This window comes from Triturus cristatus, chromosome 3_2, assembly GCF_964204655.1.
Source record: "Triturus cristatus chromosome 3_2, aTriCri1.1, whole genome shotgun sequence".
NCBI lineage: Eukaryota > Metazoa > Chordata > Amphibia > Caudata > Salamandridae > Triturus > Triturus cristatus.
This window is the reverse complement of record NC_140584.1, coordinates 763,399,501-763,420,462: the sequence shown is the minus strand read 5'-3', so window position 1 is coordinate 763,420,462 and position 20,962 is coordinate 763,399,501. Positions and strand designations below refer to the sequence as shown.

Below are 20,962 nucleotides of genomic sequence, written 5' to 3'. Positions count from 1 at the left end.
GAGGTAGTTCGTCCATTTGGCATTAAGATCATTTCTTATGCGGACGACAATCAGCTGGTGGTCTCCTTGGCACAGGAGGCCGGTCGATCGGCTCAAATGGGACTAAGGCAATGTTTGGAGGAAGTGAAAGGCTGGATGACGAGATCCTCCCTTAAACTTAATGGGGATAAAACTGAGCTGATGCTCCTGGGCCCCGCTGCTCCAACGCTTTTTGACTCCCTCTGGCCTCCATGCCTAGGCACGCCACCTGCACCTAAGGACAATGGCTGGACAAAGCCTTGACCTTTGACACCCAGGCCATCAGGCTGTCCGCGACCTGTTTTGGCCTCCTCAGGATGCTGAGAAAAGTGCTCCCACTCCTACCTATGGAGGCCAGGCAGGTTGCTGTTCAAGGCCTGATCCAGTCTCGACTAGATTTTATCAACTCCCTGTATCTCGGCGCCCCCGACTACACACTTCGTAAGTTGCAGATTGTCCAAAACTGCGCCGCTCGCACATTGCTCCAGCTGCCACGGAGGCTATCAGCTGAACCTGGGCTGAGGAGCCTGCACTGGCTGCCGGTCCGGCAAACAATCATCTTTAAGGCTATGTGTGTCCCCCATCAAGCCTTCTGGCACAATGGACCGGCAATCAGCCGTGAACTAATTACACAGCACCACCCTAGAAAACACCTTCGCTCCGGCCATGCTTTCTTAGCTACTGTTCCCAGAATCAGGAGAGCTAGAGCTGGTGGCAGGATGTTCTCCTACAACGCCAGCAAGCTATGGAACCTCCTCCCCCTGCAACTCAGATCTAACCCTAACCTGCTTTCCTTTCGCAAGCACCTAAAAACCTTCCTTTTTAATTCTCATAATTAACCCCCGGCTACCAGCCTCTGACAAACGACCATACTTCTCAGGTAGCGCTTGGACGCCTCAGGGCAGCAATTCGCACTTTATAAATCTACGTTTCATTTCATTTCATTTCAGGGGGAGAAAGGTGCAAGGGGGAGGGGGAGAAGGATGCAAGGCAAAGGGGGTGAAAGGTGCAAGGTAGAGAAGGGTGCAAGGCAGAGGGGGAGATGGGTTCAAGGTGGAGAAGGGTGGAAGGTGGAAGGGGAGAAGGGTGCAAGGCAGAAGGGGAGAAGGGTGCAAGGTGGAAAGGGAGAAGGGTGCAAGGTGGAAGGGGTGAAGGGTGCAAGGCAGAGGAGGAGAAGGGTGCAATGTGGAGAAGTGTGCAGGTTGGAGGCGGAGAAGGGTGCAAGGTGGAGGGGAGAAAGGTGAAAGGCAGAGGGGGAGAATGGTGCAAGGTGGAGGGGGAGAAGGGTCCAAGGCAGAGGGGGAGAAGGGTGCAAGGCGAAGAAGGGTGCAAAGTGGAAGGGGAGAAGGGTGCAAGGTGGAAGGAGCGAAGGGTGCAAGGCAGATGTGGAGAAGGGTGCAAGGCAGATGTGGATAAGGGTGCAAGGCGGAGGGGGAGAAGGATGCAGGGCAGAGGGGGAGAATGGTGCAAAGCAGAGGGGGAGAAGGGTGCAAGGAGGAGAAGGGTGCAAGGTGGAAGGGGAGAAGGGTGCAAGGCAGAGAGGGAGAAGGGTGCAAGGCGGAGGGGGAGAAGGGGGCAAGGCAGAGGGGGAGAAGAGTGCAAGGCAGACATGGAGAAGGGTGCAAGGCAGAGGGGTAGAAGGGCACAAGGCAGAGGGGTAGAAGGGTGCAAGGCAGAGCATGAGGAGCATCTAGCAGCACCAGACCTGTCAGCAGTTTTTACAGACCCCTATACAAACAACTATGCAGGGCCCCAAGTCACAAGCGCCTGTTCCGAAGTTTAAAAATGAAGTTTTATGGGAAAGAGAAAACACAGTAGCTCCAGTCTCCGCCACCAACGAATGATTTCAAATGCGTCAGCTGACATGAAAAAACACAAAATGCTAGCTTCAAAACCTATGCATAGATTTTATAGCACAACCACCGGTGCTGTCAAAGCGCAGGGTCTGAGGAAAAGAGTCCCTTTGGCAGTCCTTGAGTGGCTGTATCCAGGTGTGACTGCATCAGTGCTCTCTTTACACGCAGTATCGCAATCAGCGGCTGTCTCCTCCCGCACGTGGCGGTGTCTGGGGCCTCAGAATTTATTATGATGTTGCCGAGGCCTCTAAACAGCAGCAGGCCAGACATGGCTGGGGCTGGAAGCTTCTCATCACAGCCAGCATGTTTACCAAGGAGACGTGTCCTTGGCAAACACTGGCCCCAAATTCATTCTCTGCAGGTCTCACTAGGGAAGTAGCCGATCCCGAGCTGGCGGGGGTTCCGAGGGGCGGCCGCACAGGGCTAAAGTCAGAGGGGCCCTTATGAGGGCAGCAACTTCTGCTGGTAGCGAGAGGAGGGGGTGGGGGGTGCACAGCGAGGGATACAGGTGAGAGGGCGGGGAGAGCGTGGAGGGATAGAAGGGACAGAAGGTGAGAAGGGGGTGAGAGTGGGTGCGAAAGGAGGGAGGGCGCAGAGAGATTCAAAAGGGGGCTCTGGTGAAAAGGGGCGAGCAGGAGGGTTTCAAGGTGGGGAGGGGTGAATGTTGCAGAGAGAGGAAGAGAAACAGGAGACAGGTGTGACAGGAGGAAGGCGGCACAGGGAGCTATATAGGTGAGAAGGGTGTAAAGGAGTGGGAAGGTAGCAAAACGAAGTAAAGAGAGGAGCCAGGTGAGTAAGAGAGATGTAAATATATTAGAAAAAGAAGGCATTAGGGAGCGAGAGAGAGAGAGAGACAGGGATGGCGCTTGTAAAAAGGGGAGACGCGAGAGAAAGTGACTGAGGATGAAACTGATGCAGACAGGGAGTGAGACAGTGAGCAGGTGGGTAAATGAGGTATGGGGTAAGAAGGAAGTGGGTGAGCGAAAGGCCTTGGAGAGATATCGAGGAACAAGGAAAAAGAGAGGCCAGAGGGAGCATATGTGACTGGAAGGAAGAGGCCGGGTGTGCAGAGAGGCCGCGAGAAGAGGGTGCAGGGCGAGATGAAAGCGGATCAGCAGCAGGGAAACAGGTGGGGGAGAAGGGGAACAGGAATATATAGAGGCGGACAAGGGGAGGCCGACGAGCAGGAGAGAAGGGGAGATCAGAGGGGCGAGGAGGTGAAATAGAGGGGGGCTAAGTGAGTGGGTGAAATGAGGAGAAGGTGGAAGGGGAAGCGGCGAAAAGGAGAACAGGTGGAAAAAAAAAGGAGCTCAAGGAAATCTGATGCTGGAGGGGAAAGAACGACAGATGTAGAGAAGCGTGGAGTGAGACGGGGTTGAAGGGAAGACAGGGATGAATAGGAAAGAGGTGTGTAGCAAGAGGAAGGGGACGAGAGATGGATGAAAATGAGGGCGGAAGAAGGGATCACAACAGAGCCATGAAAGAAAAGTGAGATAAGAAGTGCAAAAAGGAGGTAAAAGGGAGGGGTGTGGTGAAGAGGGGAAGGTTCACAAAGCAGCGGAAAGACACTAAAATGTTATGAAAGACGGTGTGCAGGAAGAAAGTGCAGGGGGTGGGATAAAGGTGAGAGAGAGGGAAGATCGCAGGTTAGGAGAGATACAGAGAACCATAGAGGATGGAGAATAGAAAGACAAGAAGAAACGGCATGCCGTTCATGCCAGGGATATCAGGAGGAGAGGCACAGATAACACGAGGAGAAGGTGCACAGCCATAAAAATAACTTGGCCGCGCGGCCGTGAAAATACTAGCTCACTGAGAACAGCAAAGCGGCCCCGAAAGTGATCGCGATGAAGCGCAGTGAGCCATATGGCGCCTCTGCTCATAAGCGCATGCCCGCGCACATGCACACAAGCTGTAGGCTGGCCATGGAAGCATTTTTTGAAGCCCTTACTAAAAGACTCGCTGGACCAGCGCATGCACTGGGCCAGGAGAGACCTAAAAATGACCAGGTTTTGCAAAGGGGGTCACCTGGGTTTTTGGCCACGTGCTCGGCAGCCAGCTAGGGAAAAGTACATACCTAACGTATTGAGGCGACATCAAAATTGCCTATCACAAAATGTTTTGGGCCCTTGCCTGTCGCAGGTACTTTGTGCACCAGCACTCATTCTATGACAAATCAAGCACTGCAGTAGTACTTACTACTGCTAGCTGCTACGTACAATTTTACAATGCAACTCTACATTGGACTACTGTTGTTTCCTTATTAGTGTTCATAGCAATTTTCACTTACACTACTCCAATTCAGTTTAGCTGGTTTTGTTCTGACTCTGTGTGGATGTGAAAACTGAAATTATCAATAAGCAAGATATTTATCTAACTAGAAAGGTTGATAGATGAAACAGACACATTTATTTTTAAAAAAGAGCAATTAAGCTCAAACTTAATTCCAACATTAGCAAACTCTTATACTAAAAGATGAATACGGAGAAAATAATGGAGAACCTTACCCCACCCTATGAGGGTGAATCCCCAAAGGTATTTAGTGTCTGAGAAGAAAGCCACAAAGATCAGACTGTGTAGGTACAGCCCTTCCACCAGAATCCAGTAGTAATTTGTCGCCAAGAAGTAAATAAACATCACAACCGATATCTTGCACCCCACCTGTGTAGATACAAGTCCAAGTTGTTACAACCATTTCATAAACCGCAGCGTATCATACAATAACACACTTTCTGTTTGAAGCGTCATAGATCCCGAATACATTTAAAATACATTTTGTGAGAAAAACATTATTATTGTGTTCTATCCTTTTGAGAATGTTGCATTTTTTTAGAGATATTTTGAAATATAGATTGCTTGTTATAGCATTAAATATTGAATATGTGCTTTGGGAATTTCTGCAAAGTAATGGGCGATTAGGCTATTTTACATTTTACCCCACATACAAGGTTAAATGTGATCCCACATACAAGGTTAAATGTGATCCCCCCCTTAATGTAAGCCCCATCCTAAATGAATGTTGTCTGGATCTAAAGTTCCTTTTCAGTTATCACAACAGAAAAAGAAGATTGTTCATATGTAGAATTGCCAACAAACAGGAATGAACACAAAAATCGAAAATCATCAGTCAGAAGTGTTATATATGGATATATCTGTTTTTCACGCAAAGGCATTCTGTCATTGGAATTGATGCAATCCGAGAATGGCAGACTCACATCTCTGGGAAGGGTAAAGGCGGAATAGATTTGGTGAAAGTGACACCAGGCCTGCTTTGCACGTTTCTTTGCTGATGGACTTGGAAGTGGTGGAGGAACTAGATTATACGATGTGCCACGGAAAATTGTGATGGACAAATAGATTGGAGCATGTCAGAGGAGGGGAGCATGCAGAATGGGTTGAGAACGTGACTGTGGATCTAATGAGAATATCACACGGCAGTGAGCCGCTAGGTAAGGCGAGCTGAATGACCAGTACCTGTCAATCTGTCTTTTTTTTTTTAATATGACAAGCTTTCCTGAGGGCCACATGTATCCAAAATGCATTTTGCGATTACCAAATAGCAATTTATTTCAAAATCGTTATTTGGCAATAGCAAAATGTTATGTATCCAAGGAATCTCCAAAGATTTAGTGATTTCTTTAACATTACAAATAGCCATTTGGTAAATAAGTAATCACTATTAGGTAATACTATTCAATTTGTTTCTATGGGCCTAAAGGCCCATAGGTGTGAATGGTTGTGAATTAGCTAATTTGCGATTACCTAACTGGCAAATGCAAATTAGGTAATGCAAAGCCAAGGGTGCCCGGGGGCCTAAGGCCCCCTGAAGCACCACAAAAAAAGAAATTGCACATGTAAAGCGAACAGCTGCATGGTACTTTGAAAATGCATTTTTTTTGACTTTTCAAAATTTGTCCATGGTTACCATCAACTTGAAGTCAATGGTAATAGCATTTTTCTAAATGCACAGCTTGCCTTTAGAAAATGCTTTGTTCATGTTCTAAGGGAACGGCAATTTGCAATTTCCCTATTTATATTCGCAAATTTGGGTAAAATCAATTTTTGCAATTACCTAACATTGCGACTACAAAGCCTTTCATACATTATGAAAGGCTATTTTGCATTCGCACACGGCCAAATTATGCATTTGTTTGTTAATGCAAAATTGTTTCATACATTTGCCTCATGGTCCCTAATCTTGTAAAATGGCAAAAGAGTCAACCATTAATCCTTTGCATATTCTGCTATCAAACAAACGTGCTTTCTACGATTGTGAGTTACATCCGTTGGATTTGAGAACAAATGATCAACATAGAACTGTACAAGCCATATGCCGCCCCTTAGTGTTGGCACTAACATAATATTATGACCAAATTGTAGACAGTGGGACCTGTAAGGAGATTATTCCAGTTTGGATTTTAGACTTTGTGTTATTGGATGTTGTCTCCACCTTTGCGATGATACAATGCTAAATTCTGTTTGTAAGTGAACAAGCAATTTGAGGAATCCCCCATATATCAAGTCTTGTTGTGTGTGGAAATTTCTGTCCATTCGAACATTCTGACAAGTAGAAGAGATGATGACCAATCAGTAGCTTCCATTTGTTCACACAGTTTCTTCAACATAGAGGTGGCAACACAATTTCAGCTGCTTCCGAATAGTGTGCTGTAAGGGCCAGAGAGTGAAATATCAGGATGATACCATCCACAACCTTATAGGTCATGCAAATCAATATACCCCTTCAGCACATTTGACAGTGTATTCCTCCCCTGGCCTAGTAATTAAGGCTCATGCTTGCAGAAAGTAAACATCTGTGACAGGCATGCCAGTTGATGAGTCTTACAATAGTAGCTAATGTGAAGTAGTCTGAAACCTTCTGAGGGTCTCGAGGCATGGAGCTTTGTCATGGTAAGTTGAGGGTTTGCAGATTACCACATTCATCTGTTGATTTTATTATCCAGCTGGTGCAGTGGCTATCTTCAACGGCAATATACCAAGCACAAAGTTAAAATATGTAGCAATGTACTCTTTCACTGTCTGGAATTTGCTTCACAGTGATTGTGGAAGGCATGACCAGGAGAGGGGTACATGTTGTCAGTTGCCAGTTTTTTCTGGCTCTAGTTGACAAGTATGCTGAAGAACATCAAGGCCTTGTAATGTAATGTAAATGTAACTTATAAAGCCTGACCTCATGCCCTGGGGCGTCTTGGTGCTATCGAAGGCCGATTAGGCTCAGACAATGACGTAGTTGGATCAGGTTGATGTGCAGAAAACTTCTACTCCTGTGTGAAAAGCCAGGTCTTTAATGCTTTTCTAAAGGAGAGTAAGGAATAATGTCAGTGGGAGGATTAATGTGCATGCAAATTGGCCAACTTATACTCTCCTTGTGGCTCGTGTCATTGGCAATACTTACCTTTTAGACCAGCTGACCTGAATTGGACTTGTGGATGTAGGATGTGATAGAGTGAGGAGGATATGATCTATGGACCATAAAACAAATGTCAGGCCAGCACATACTGGCATACGCTCCATGACTTTAATTTGAAGAATGCTGAACACCAAAGCTTCTAGAGCCAAGTGGAATAGCATAGGGGACGTGTGTTGGAAAATGGCCCTCTCTGAAGGGTAACCCCAAACTATATTCCTGCCTACTTCTCTTATTCTGACCCTGTTTATGTTGGATTTAGGACTTAGACATGTTGCCACTGCTATCCAGTGCTAAAGTGCATGTGCTCTAGCCTCTATATGCAGTTTGATTGATACATCCACCTGTTTGGCAAATGTAATTTACTTGTAAATCCCTAATTGTGCCATTCACACAAGTAGCACTTTAAATGTCTCGGGCCTGCCACAGTATACAGTTTAGACTACCATGTCGAATTTACATTTAAAACTCCTTCCCAAGCCTTAAACTCTCCATTTATGCCCATAAGGAATGTTGCTGTGTAAACATATGGGAGGACATGTACATTTAAGTTTTGCAGGTCCTGGCAGTGAAAAAAACACACAAATTAATTTTCACTACTGTGAGGCCTACCTCTCTCATAGGTTAACACATGAAAACTCTACATTACACTTATAAACTGTAATTCCAGATTAAGAAAGAGTAGATTTGTCATGTTTCATATCACTGGAATGGTAATGATGAATCCTCTCTACTGGTAAAGATGAATTTGTCACTACCCTTTTAATAAAATTGCACTTTTGGAAAGATGGCATTTTTCTCCTCTTAGCCGGTTTGCCTGCAGCTTGTCTCCAATGCACATTTGGAGTGGGTGACAGCTGGTCTTTGTGCATTCCCTCTAAAAAGCCACACCACAAAAAAGGGGCTTAGGTGTGACTGAGTGGCCATCCAACTCCGGGTGGTTAATCCTGGGCAGGATAGGAGGGTTAAGCCGACACACCTGAATAGGCTTTGTCCTGTCCCCACAAAAAGGGATGCATACTCCACTGGAGTGTGACTGAAGCCTGAGCTGGGAGGGATGACCACAGTGAACTTCAAAACTCCTCATTGAAGTCGTCACCACTTCAAAGGCACAACTGGGTGTAAGTACTTGGTCTCTGATCTCACCAAATCAGACACTAATGGACCTGCGAAAAACTCTGCCAGGAGAGAGGACTGCTGTACTGCTTCAAGGATTGCCACTCTGCTGCACTTCTGCCCTGGAAGAACTGTTTTTCTGCTGTACTTCCCTGCTGCCAGCTACACTCTGCCCTACTGAGGAAGGACTGAACATGTCCCACTTGAAATCAGAGTGACTCCAAGTGCTTGGTGGCTTGCTCCCAGTTCTAAGTCTCAGGGACGTCAATGACTTTTCATCCACCTACAACAGCACCTGGACTTTTCTTGCTGTAAGTCTTGCCCTGCCAAGTGATGCCAATCCATACCAGGGCACTTGGTAGAGGGTATAAAGTTCCCAAACTATTAAAAATATATGCACAAACCATGTTGTGTCAATCTGAACCAGTGCATCTCTCTCAACGCTGATGCATCGCTGCTGCAGAGTGGACCGTGGACCTCGTATCACCGAGTGTGCAACACATTTGTTTCCAGTTCATGATGCATTTCCTACATCCTGAGGCTCAATGACTATGCATCTCTGATATGTGTGGCTGAGCGAAGTCTCATCGCCTTCTTTCCAGCGGTTCAACGCCAATGCATCAGCTCTTTGCTTCTCGCATCTCAACTCCATTGACAGTGCTTCCCAGAAATGTTTCAGTGCATCAAGGATGATCCAAGTATGAAACACAACCTCCATCATGGTCAGTCTGAACCTTTGGATTCTCCTTGGTCAATTACAAGCAGATATCCCCGGTTGGTGCTTTAAGCTTTTAAGCACCACATTTGAAATTTATTCTTTACAAATTCATAACTACTTATTGGATTTTTCTCATTTTGGTCTTGTTTTAAAAAACAAAAGCTATGTTCCTAAACTGGTATGGAGATTTTTTGTGGCGTTTTCTCTGTGTCACTATTTAAAGTGTTGCATAAATACATTACACATTGCCTCTTAATTTAAGCCTGCTTGCTCTGTGTCAAGCTACCAGACATTGGGAATAGGTTAATGTATGGCATGTCTCGGACTTACCCTGACTAGGATTGTGGTTCCTGCTTGGACAGGATGCATACGTATGCCAACCAGAAACCCAATTTCTAACAATGGTAATAAATACATTTGTGTTTGCCTCTGAAACCGAGGACTAATACATATTTCTTCAAAGTTCAATAAGGACAACCCCTCCTTACCCAGTCAAAAGCCTTCTCATCATCCAAAGAAACTACAACTTTGTCATTTTGTTCATTCCATACCGGGCACAGAAAGTGTAATAGCATCCTAGAGTTGCCACCAGAAAAGAGGCAAAGAGTAGGTACATCTGTGTGGCATAGATGATGGCAGGTATTACTAGTTTTAATCTGTTGGTTAGTTATTTGACATGGATTTTCATGTCAGTGCAGAACAGGGAAATTGGATAAATGCTATAGCACAAGAGAGGGTTTTTCTCTCGGCTTAGATATAACTGGTATAACTGCACAGTTAAACACAGCCTATCATTTGCCCAAGGACTCCGTATCTTAAAAAACTGACTGGGACCTGAACTTGTCACTATTTATATGGTTAACACTGTCAGAAGACATCTCTTCATCAGCTGAACATTTTGTGATTATATTATTTTATTTATTTCTAAAGTTTTATATAGCACAAACAATACTGTTTGGGGTATCAGAGCACTGTACATCAAGAAACCAAAAAGGGTACACAAAAATGGATAAAAACAAGTAGCATTTTAAAATGAAGTTTCACAGTCCTAAGGTTCAGATTTGATAATAGTCTCCAGAAATAATACATAGAGTGGCAGCACAGAAAATAACAATGGGTATGTAACAGGAGCAAATAATCTCTACCGAGGTGCATGCCCCAGATGGTAAAGACTAGGAAAGTTACATCATCATTGAGGAAAGAATCGGTTCATTAATAGAAGCTCTACTTCTTTTTTGAAGGGATTAGACCTGGTTTCAGGGAGAAAGAGTTCCAATTCTTTAGTGCAATTCTGGAGAAGACACGCTTCTAATTTTTCTTTTTATTGAATTTGTAGGGTTTCAGAAGAAGGGAGCTTGTGCATCTTGAAATTCTCTTCATGCCAGATAGAATGAGTTTCTGGGCCAGGTATGTTGGAGTGTTGTAGTGAAGAGCTTTTTGAGTCAGGCAAACAATTTTTAGATGGATCTTCGCCTCATAGGGTCACCAGTTCTGCGCTTTGAGTTCTTGGGTGATATTATTGCTTCTTTTTGAGCCTGTGATGAACCGAGAAGCTGCATTCCACATTGTTTCAGAGGTCCAATTTTGCTTTCCATAGGCCCACAAGGGTAGCGTTACCATAGTCTAGTTTTGCAATCACAAGTGCTTGAAGTGCTGTCCTGAGATCTGCAGGGGATATTAAAGGCTTTAGTTTCCTTCGTACGTTCAGCTGGTAATTGGCACCTGTGGTGGAAGTGCTGATGTGATCCTGCATAGAAAGTTTATTGTCCAAGAATATTACTAGAGATTGTGATGAGTTAATGTAGTGTCGCGCGTTAGTTCTGCTTTGTCCGCGTGTTTCGTGATTATGTTTCAGGAGGACAAAGCAGAGCGAGAACGCGTATCGGAGATGTGTATTTTTAAATGTGCATGCTCGAGGGCATTATCTCGAGCGTATGGTAGTTGTTACGAGAGTTGTTTACTCTGAAAGTAGTGTATCGGTTAGATGATGTTCGTTACTCAGAGAGAGAGCCAGACGCTGGAAGACGTCCGGTTGAGCATTTGAATAAATCCAGTTTACTACTGGTAATCGTTTAAGTGTATTTACTACACTTACATTTTGGCGACTTGGAGCTCGACCAGAGAGAATTCACGCGTTTTCTTCCTGTTTCTGACGAGGTGCTTTCTACACGTATTCCTGATTGGTTGTTCACGGATTCATCGACCTCATTTGGCTTCACTACGGAGTACTCAGCATACAATTGGCTGATTGGATATCGTTTCCATTCGCTTCATCTGGTTGGTTATTTCAGACTGCCCCATATTTGCAAGCTAATGTGTGTATTTCCGATCATTCCTCCCGCACCGTCCGCTGTGACTGTAACCTTATAATCTCATCAAGGGTGATTTTAAACAGCAGTTAGCGGTAAGATTTTCTCTTTGTCTCGATTGGAAACAATTTTTTTTAAAAAGAGCAATGAGCTGAGTGCGATATTTTCAGGCAGTAACAGCGGTTGACTAAACACTGTTTGAGTAAGCGCTTCTGAGTTTGTTAAAAAAAAAAAACGAAAGAGTGCTTATTGCCAAACTAGCGACAAGCGTGTCGTGCCTTCACACGCTCAGAAAGATTATTTTTGGGTTACCTTGTTTTCGCTACAGTGTGAGAGGAAGTGATATATAAAGCTTTTCTGTGTACCCTCAACGGAAAGATAAACAACAGCAACCTAGCAACAATCTATTAGCGTTTCACACGCTTCACGAGATTTGACTTATTTTGCATCATTTTCGTCACAGGGTGAATTTTAAATCATTTGGGTACAAGATGGTTTGACACAAAGATTACATTCAACTATTGACATTCTTCTTCGTTCTTTTATCAAAAGAAGAAAGATTGTTAATTCAAGTCACACTATTGCTTGCTACAGAGTCACTCGAATTCACCAAGGAACTACAAATATTTTTCTTGCGGAACAATTATATTTTATCCTCATCATTTTTTCACACTGACTTAATTTCTATTTCAGGTTTAACTCAATTTCTATTTCAGGTTCAACTCCAGGTGTATTTTGCAGTTTGTTCTGTTGTTACCATAACTTGTTTTCCATTGCAGGTTTAGTTATATACTGAGTTCTGCAGTTCTTTAAAAAACTTTTATCACTAAACAGTAACAGTGGCTACTCCTGTCACCAGTATCACGGTCAATCCACCGAAAGAATTTTTGTGCACCCCGGGAGATCCTCCTGTTCCATGGCTACAGTGGAAAGAGTATTTTATTAATTATTTATTCACCATTGACCATGCTAATAAATTATCAGCGGACAGGAAAAAATGTTTATTAATGCACAGTTTAGGACCAGAAGGTTTAAGGGTTTATAACAAGTTAAATAAGGAAGTTGTTGCTGGTGATGATAATGTTTTTAATCAAGCGATCAGGCAATTGGACAATTATTTTTCGCCTAAAGTCTGCATTGGTGTTACGCGTTTTAAATTTTTTAAAAGGAAACAACTTAAGGAAGAATCTTTTGATGATTTTGTAACTGCTCTTCAGAAGTTAGCCATTGACTGCAGATTTGGTGTTATTGAGAAAGAATTGATTAGAGACCAAGTAGTAATGCATGCTTATGATTCTTCCATTCAAGATAGGTTATGGGTAAATGGTGATAATGCGCTCAAAGATGTATTAGCTATCGCCAGAAAGACAGAATTGTCGTGTAGGTGCGCAAAGGCACTTAAAAAAGAAAATGCTGACGATTCTCAGCAAGACACTGTAGCCAGAGTGGTTTCTAATAGAACTAAAGACAAAGTTCCAAAATTGACAGTAAAAAACAAAACTGGTTTAGTTAAGAAAGACAAAATATACAAATGTTATCGTTGTGATAGTAAGAACCATTTGGCCAATGATAAAAGCTGCCCTGCTATTAAACAGAGATGCTCCATCTGTAAAAAGATCGGTCATTTCAGCAAAGTGTGTCATGCCATGGGTTCTAAAAGTCAACAAGTCAAATGTATTGAGGAAAGTTATGTTTCTTCTAACAATGAAGATAGTGAAGAAGATTCTTCCAATTTTTTGAGTAATGTAGTTCAACGTTATTCATGATAATGATTCCAGCAAACCCATGTGCCACATCTCTTTAGGTGGTGTTAACATTTATATCGCTGCTGATTCAGGGTCCCCTTTCACCATTATAAATGAGTCGGTGTGGTCAGATAAATTTGTCATGAAGCTGGGTCCTAAATTATTTACGCCAGACATCACACCTTTAAGTTATAATGGTGAGCCTATTGATTTATTAGGGTACCGCGAATTGGTGTTTAGATTCAAAAACAGAAATGCATTATGCAAGCTGTATGTATCCAAAAAAGGACCTTCTGTTTTGGGTTGGAAAGACGAAAGAAAACTTGACATAATTCTAGATCCTAATGGAATTGAGCAAGTCCTGGTAGTAAATGAAGGGGAATCCCTAAAGAAAGTACTATACAGTAAATTTCCAGAAGTGTGTTCAGGCAGGTTAGGAAAAATGGAAGGGTTTGAACATCTCATTCGTCTCAAACCTGATGCTTGTCCTAAAAGTTCATGAATTACGCAATGTGCCTTTTTCTGTTAGAGAAGATGTACAGAAGGAACTTGATTGTTTAATGAAAAAAGGGGTTATTGAACCGGTTGAAGCCTCGTTATGGGTTTCTCCATTGGTCGCAGCCAGGAAATCCAATGGAAATCTCAGGTTATGCATTGATTTAAGACACTTGAATGATAATATTTTGGTTGACCAATTTCCTCTTCCTAAAATCAATGAGATGATCACCAAATGTAAAGGCATGACATTTTTTTCAACAATTGACTTATCTCAAGCTTACCATCAGTTTCCTTTGGTTGATTCTTGTAAGCATTTAACATCTTTTATATCTCACATTGGATGTTTCCAATACACAAGGATGCCTTTTGGCCTCGCCTCTGCGGCGGCTGTGTTTCAGCGATTGATGTTTAAAATCTTTGGGCATTTGAACTATGTACTTATTTTTCAGGACGATATTTTGATAATGGGCAAGGATAGCCAAGAGCACAAAGCAAGGGTATTTCATGTCATGTCCCTGTTAAAAAAATATGGTTTAACTATTGAACCTTCAAAATGTGATTTTGCCTCAAATGTTGTAACTTACTTAGGCCATGAAATTAGCGCCTCTGGTATTCGCCCCAAAACTAAATTAGTTTCTGCGATCTCTGATGCCCCTAGTCCAAAGAACAAGGATGAAGTCAAATCTTTTTTAGGGTTAGTTGAGTTTTTCTCGAAGTTTGTAAAAAAAAATTCCAAGAGAACTTCTCATATTAGAGAACTCCTTAAGTCAAAAAGTGCATTTTTTTGGAGTGATGTATGCCAAGAGGAGTTTAGCGATATAAAAAATGCTATAGTTTCAGCTCCTGCACTTCAAGGTTTTGACCCGATGGCAAAAAATATAATCACCACAGACGCAAGCGGGACAGGGATCGGCGCAGTTTTTTCACAGATGGACAAAAGTGGTACAGAATACATTGTAGCGTATGCTTCTAGATCACTGTCTCCCGCTGAAACTCGTTATGCTGTAATCGAAAGAGAAGCTCTTGCTTGTGTTTGGGCTTTAGAGCATTTTCGTACTTTTATATGGGGAAGTGATGTTACTATCAAGTGCGACCACAAACCTTTGGTTAAAGTCTTAAAAAATGTAGGTATGTTAAATGTGTCTTCTAGGCTAGCTCGCATCTCAATGAGACTTATTGATTTTTTGTACAAGGTTGAATATCTACCGGGAAAAAAAAATGCTGTAGCTGATTTCTTGTCAAGATTGCCAGTCCAATTGGTAGAAAATAGCGATGAGCTGATGGATAATGAGCAAGTTGCGTTACTTTGGGATCATGGTATGGAGGCATTAAATAAAAACTGAATGGGAAGAGGCTTTTGCCAATGATAGCTGTTTGAATGAGGTTTTGAAATTGGTCATTGATGGCTGGCTTCGTAAGCCTGAAGCCAGCGATTTAAAACCTTTTTGGGAGGTCAGGAACGAATTGCCTTGTTTAGATGGTATTTTAATGAGGGGCGATAAGATTGTTCCTCCATCAGCCCTCAGAGAGAAGATCTTAGCCTTATGTCACGAACGACATTTGGGAATTCATAAGACAAAGTGTATTGTTAAAAATAAGTTCTGGTGGCCAGGTTTGGATATCTCTGTGGAAAGGTTAATAAGAGATTGTAGTTTATGTTCCAATGCTGATAAAACTCTTAAAGCTCTTAGACCGCCAATGAGTGATTTTTCTTGTCCTAGTGCACCTTGGGAAAGTCTTGCAGTAGATATCATGGGTCCTATTGGTGATTCTGGAAAATACATCATTTCCATGATGGATGTTTTTTCTAAGTGGCCAGTTCTCAAGGTAATTAAAAAGGTTGATACGGAATCTGTAATTGCATTCTTGGATGAAGTATTTACATCTGAAGGTATTCCGGCTAACATTATTAGTGATAATGGGGTACAGTTCACTTCAGAAACCATGACAAATTTTTTAACAAAGTGCGGAATCACTCATAAAACCACGTCATTGTACAACCCGAGTGGTAATGGTTTAATTGAAAGATATAACAGGGTTCTGAAAGGCGCCATACAACTAGCTTGCCAAAATGGTATTCCATGGGGAATTCAAATTTTAAAAACTTTATGGGCGTACAGAGTTGCCGTTACTGATTCAACTAAGTTTTCTCCTTTTGAGCTGATGAGGGGAAGAAAACCGAGGGGTAAATGGTGTCCTGGGTGGATTAAAAACTCTGAGGAAGTGACTTGGTCATCAAGTGAAGTTAAAAATAACTTATCTGTTAAACATGATGAATATATAAAATGTTACGATGGCAAACATGGAACTAAAGATGTCAACATTTCTGTGGGACAATGGGTTAGGATAAAAAAACCTGGTTTTACGAACAAGGGGTTTAGCAAATTTTTTCCACCCCAACGTATTGTTTCTTTAAAGAAAAATGCAGTTGTTTTGGATGATGGAAAGTGTTGGAACTTGAAGAGAGTTGCATTATGTAGCCCTCCCAAACTTGACTGCTCAATCCACTAAATTCAGTAAAAATTTTAATGTCCCTTCTCTACAAGGTGATGTCAGGTTGGATAATGTCAAACATACTTTTTCACAAAATGAGAATGTTTTTGTTAGACCTAAAAGAGAATTATCAAACCACCTGTTTCTTTGCAAGATTATATATGTGACTAAATAATGTTTTGTGTAAGGGAGGAGATGTGTAGTGTCGCGCATTAGTTCTGCTTTGTCCGCGTGTTTCGTGATTCTGTTTCACGAGGACAAAGCTGAGCGAGAACGCGTATCGGAGATGTGTATTTTTAAATGTGCATGCTCGAGGGCATTATCTCGAGCGTATGGTAGTTGTTACGAGAGTTGTTTACTCTGAAAGTAGTGTATCGGTTAGATGATGTTTGTTACTCAGAGAGAGAGCCAGACGCTGGAAGACGTCCGGTTGAGCATTTGAATAAATCCATTTTACTACTGGTAATCGTTTAAGTGTATTTACTACAGTTAATGATGTGTGGGGTACAATTCAAGGCTGTTGGCTGTTAGAGTCATTGTTTGATTTTAGGAGTGTTATTGGGTGGTGATGATAAGAAAAATTCAGTTTGGGATGTGCTCAATTTAAGGTGGCTACGAGTCAGCCAATGTTGAGTTTTTGTAAGAGTGTTGTTGAGGATGCTGATGTGTTCAGGAAAGGTGATTTTCATGTAAAGTTGAGTATCATTGGCATACGTTCGGGAAATGTTTGAGAGTTTGAGGATTTCGCTAACGGGTTCCATGAAGAGGTTGAACATGGTGGGGAGAGTGTAAAGCCTTGGGTAATGCCAATTGTAACTGGCGTCTGGTAGGATAGAGAGAGGTTAATCAAGACTCTTTGAGATCTGTTTTGTAGGAATGAGAAGAACCATTTTAACACAGCAACAGAGAGACACATCCTGCATTCTTGGAAGTTTATAAGGCTCTCATGATTGACTATGTTGAACGCAGCTAATTGATCAAGCAGGATTCATAAGCAGGATTCATTCTGATCAAGTAATCTCAGGGCATCGTTGGCAATGGAGACCAGAGCACTTTTGGTACTATGACCCAGCCGAAAACCAGATTGGCGTTGGTCGAGGAACTGGAATTGCTTGATGTGGTAGCAAAGTTGTTGATGCACGCATTTTTCAAAGAGCTTGGCGGGAGTTTGAATGCTGGAGAGTGGGCGGTAGTTGTTAGGATCTGACTGGTTGGTGTTGTTTATTTTTTAATATAGGGTAACTTGCCCACTTTTATGACAATTTCGTATACAACTTTGTGTTAGAGTAGCATCGATAATCCTGGTCCACAAGGGGATACATTCCATATTGTGAAATTCAGACAACAGAAGACTGGCAACAATTAAGGGTGTTTTAACAGTGCAGTACCACTGTCATCCTGATACTATGGTGAATGGCCTGGGACGTTTCCATAGCAGATCATTCCAGGGATTCCAAAAATGTCAACATGACTTTGGGTTCATAGAATTGCTCGAGTTTACCACGTACTTAGTAGTTGGCTCAAATAGGCCACAATAGACGTCCTATTTAGGCAGCACCGGCATTAGTGCTAGGAACGTACTGTTTCATTATCTGCTGATAGAATTTTTATTTTTAAAAAAACACTAAGGAAATCAATTGTCTGGCCTGTTAAGACTAAGGAAAATAGAAAATTGTTGTCCTAGGGACATTGCTCTTTGGGAAGCATTTGGATCTAACTTCTAGGGGTGGAGAAAAGTCCTGGACAGTTGGTTCCTAAATTAAAATCATTCGAAAGACAGCGCATCTTGTTTTACTCCCTACGGGATACCTAAGATGCACTGGAAGATTCTGTCCTCTAAATTCACAGATTTTCTATGGAGACTCCACATTTCGTGATCCCAGTCAGGGGGCGGGCCAGTTGCTCCAACTGATCATCTGCAACTTCCAATATTAGTGATTCAAGCAGAATCTCAGACTTTTTTGAGGCTGTGGAGGCTTTTGGATATTGCTTTTAATTTGTCTGCCACTGGTTTCTTACATAGCAGCTAGTGCAACAGTTTTGTTTACACATGTGATTGCAACACTCAGGAATATATAGACCTCGCAAAACAGTGGTAGGCTGGAATTCAAATATGTGTAGAAATGTCATACAGGGTTAAAGGATGCAGGAATAAGGAGTCAAACAAAGTAAATGGGTATATGCACAGCAGTCTAGAGTATTTACTCATGGGCCTACATTTCAACACTGTAGTAGTCAAGAGATGTGTAGGGGGACCAGCAACTTCTGCAGATTGCTCACTTTGCCACTGGATTCAAGTTAGCCTGGCTGATGAGGGGTGTTTCCCGAAACCAGTCCCAGTATGCTTGTTTCTGGTCCAGGGAAGCCCCGGCTTGGCAAGTCAGGTGGGACCGTTCCCACGAGGAACAGGGCAAAGACTGATTTGCTTGTGACTGGGTCTGAACTGGGGTGGTGAAGTGAGCTAAAGAACGATGATGGATTCAACCCAAATCTGTGACTGGGTGTGAGTATCTGAAAAGTTTCAACCACCCTTCCATCATCTCCTTGTGTTTGCATAGGGTAACCAGCGACATCTGTAGATTAGTATCTTACATATTATTGTGCACAGATGCATGCTTAAAGGTCTTACAGGGTGTTGTATAATTGTGGCACTATAGAGTCACTGCAGCCACCATATCTCTTCAAGGACGCACAGTCCAAGTGTCTAAATAGATTCCTTAGTGATGTTTAAAGAATGGGCCATATATCCTCCCTTAAGTACAAAGTCCTAGGGTTGGATGGCATGGGCACAATTGCAGCCTCTAAACAGCAGCAATATGTTCAGTCATTCCTCCACCACGGTATCACTGTATGCGCAGCTTTGTGTTGTACTGGTGGGTCCACAGCCCAAAAGTGTGAGTATTAAGAGTATTGGCTTCCCGTTCCTATTTGCCTGATTACATCCAACCAGTATGGTTACACAGCCTCTATGGCACACATCCTCTCCAGAACCTTTTCTGCTTGTAGTGGGAAGATGAGCTTGGAGTCTACTCCTGAACTTGAACTTGAACTTGTCTGATGCAAGCAGGGTGTGTTTGGCCGATGCATTACACTGTTTCTCCCAGCCAGGTCAACAGGTTCATACCATATGATTTTAGCTCCCATTAGAGCCAGGCACAGATGCTTCCCACTCTCTCCTCTCCTGTGTTCCAAGTTTGATGCCTGGTGCCACAAGGGAATGAAGTCTTGGAATGAAAATAGAGACCCTTCATTGCAAAGTGCTTTGGCCACAGATTGATTTGCTGATGGCAGCGCCACTCAAGACACACGTGGTGGCGTAAGCCTGATTTGCCAAGACACTGTGCTGCCTCTGAGACAGAACTGTCAAACGTTTGTTTTGCTGGCTATAGCTGGGGCCTCCTTGAGCTTCCAGATCTTTCCAAATTATCTAATGCCCACATATCTGCATGGAAGTGCTGTAGCTCTGCAAGGTGGAAAGGAACTCTTGACAAGATTGGCCATTATGAGGGTAACAGGGTCTTACCACCTACATTTCAATTTTAAAATCCAAAACACTGCTAAAGCATTGATTTGTTTGCTTTTCTAAGTTTTGAGTTTCAAAATAACATCTCACCCCTAGGTAAGCCTTGAACAGATTTTCTTCTGCATTTCTTATCCACACCATTACCGGGGGAATCATTGGACTGCTTTGCCTCACTACTCTGAGGTGCACCTTCATGTACTTAGTACTCTTTTTTGGTCCAATATTAAGATTGGACTATGGCCTTGGCTCTAGGTCAGCTCAAAGACTCATATTTACACCCTACCAATAGCATTCAGGTCTCTCAGAGATTAGCAGTCTCACATCACAGGGAACATTTTAACACCTTCACCGACTAGCAGTCACTAACTACTAAATGCATTCTTGCATCCTGAAAAACCAAGAGGCCGGATAACAACATAATATAATATTTTTGTTTTCATTGCTAGCTGGTTTATATATGGATGTGGAAGGGAGAGATGTTGAATGTAGGATTCAGCTAAGTTGATGAAGATTGCTCTATTTTTCTAGCTTAAAGTGACAGAGAGAGAACATGTTTATTATTTTGCACTCCTTAGATAGTTAGAGAAACGCTAGAGTCTGTCTGTATGTTTCTACACATTCCAAGCTACTGCAGCTTCTTTTTAGTTAAAGCTGGTTGGTATTTGAACTGTTTCCAATATCTGTTTGCAACAAATATCTCACAGGCTTTTGACATATTTAATTTTGCACTAGAGGTTTTATTCTTCATGTTTGCAAACAAGATCGCTTTTTCATATGAAAGAGGTACCCACAAAGGTTTTAAGTGCTTTTTCTGAAAAGTTGATGGTGTGACCATGTATTATATGGGGTAATGTTTATACTGGCGTACATGATAAGGATATTGCAAGTCACCATGGAGTTCCATAACATTATAAAGGAACTCAGCCTTCTGCCTTGTTCCCCTATATGGTGATAGAACACCTCAGTGACTTGCAATTTGCTTATATTGTACAGCATGGATTACTTTCTCCCTTACTTAATTTGTGTGAATTTGTGAAACATCAAGTTATAGTCAAATTTAATATTACGCAAAACTATCAAGTTATAATAAAAATTCTGCAGAATATTTATAATCAGTAGAAAAGGACACGCAAAGGAGTTTTATTTGGTGTCTTAGTAACTTTCCTATTCAAGGTATGCCTGTGCTTTAAAAAGTCATGTGAGATACTGGCTATAAGTAATTGGGCTATTGATTGAGGGGTGAAACCCTACTCAAGCAGCA

The 20,962-nt window shown here is 42.5% G+C and overlaps 1 protein-coding gene across 1 annotated transcript in view; it reads right to left on the bottom strand.

The window, feature by feature from the left end:
• The window catches only part of PTH2R (parathyroid hormone 2 receptor), a 1,278,649-nt gene that overhangs the window by 645,424 nt on the left and 612,263 nt on the right, over positions 1-20,962 (bottom strand). Inside the window, exon 7 of the mRNA XM_085646864.1 lies at positions 4,382-4,535. Coding sequence (XP_085502990.1) covers positions 4,382-4,535 — 154 coding nt within the window. The remainder of the gene's footprint in view (positions 1-4,381; positions 4,536-20,962) is intronic.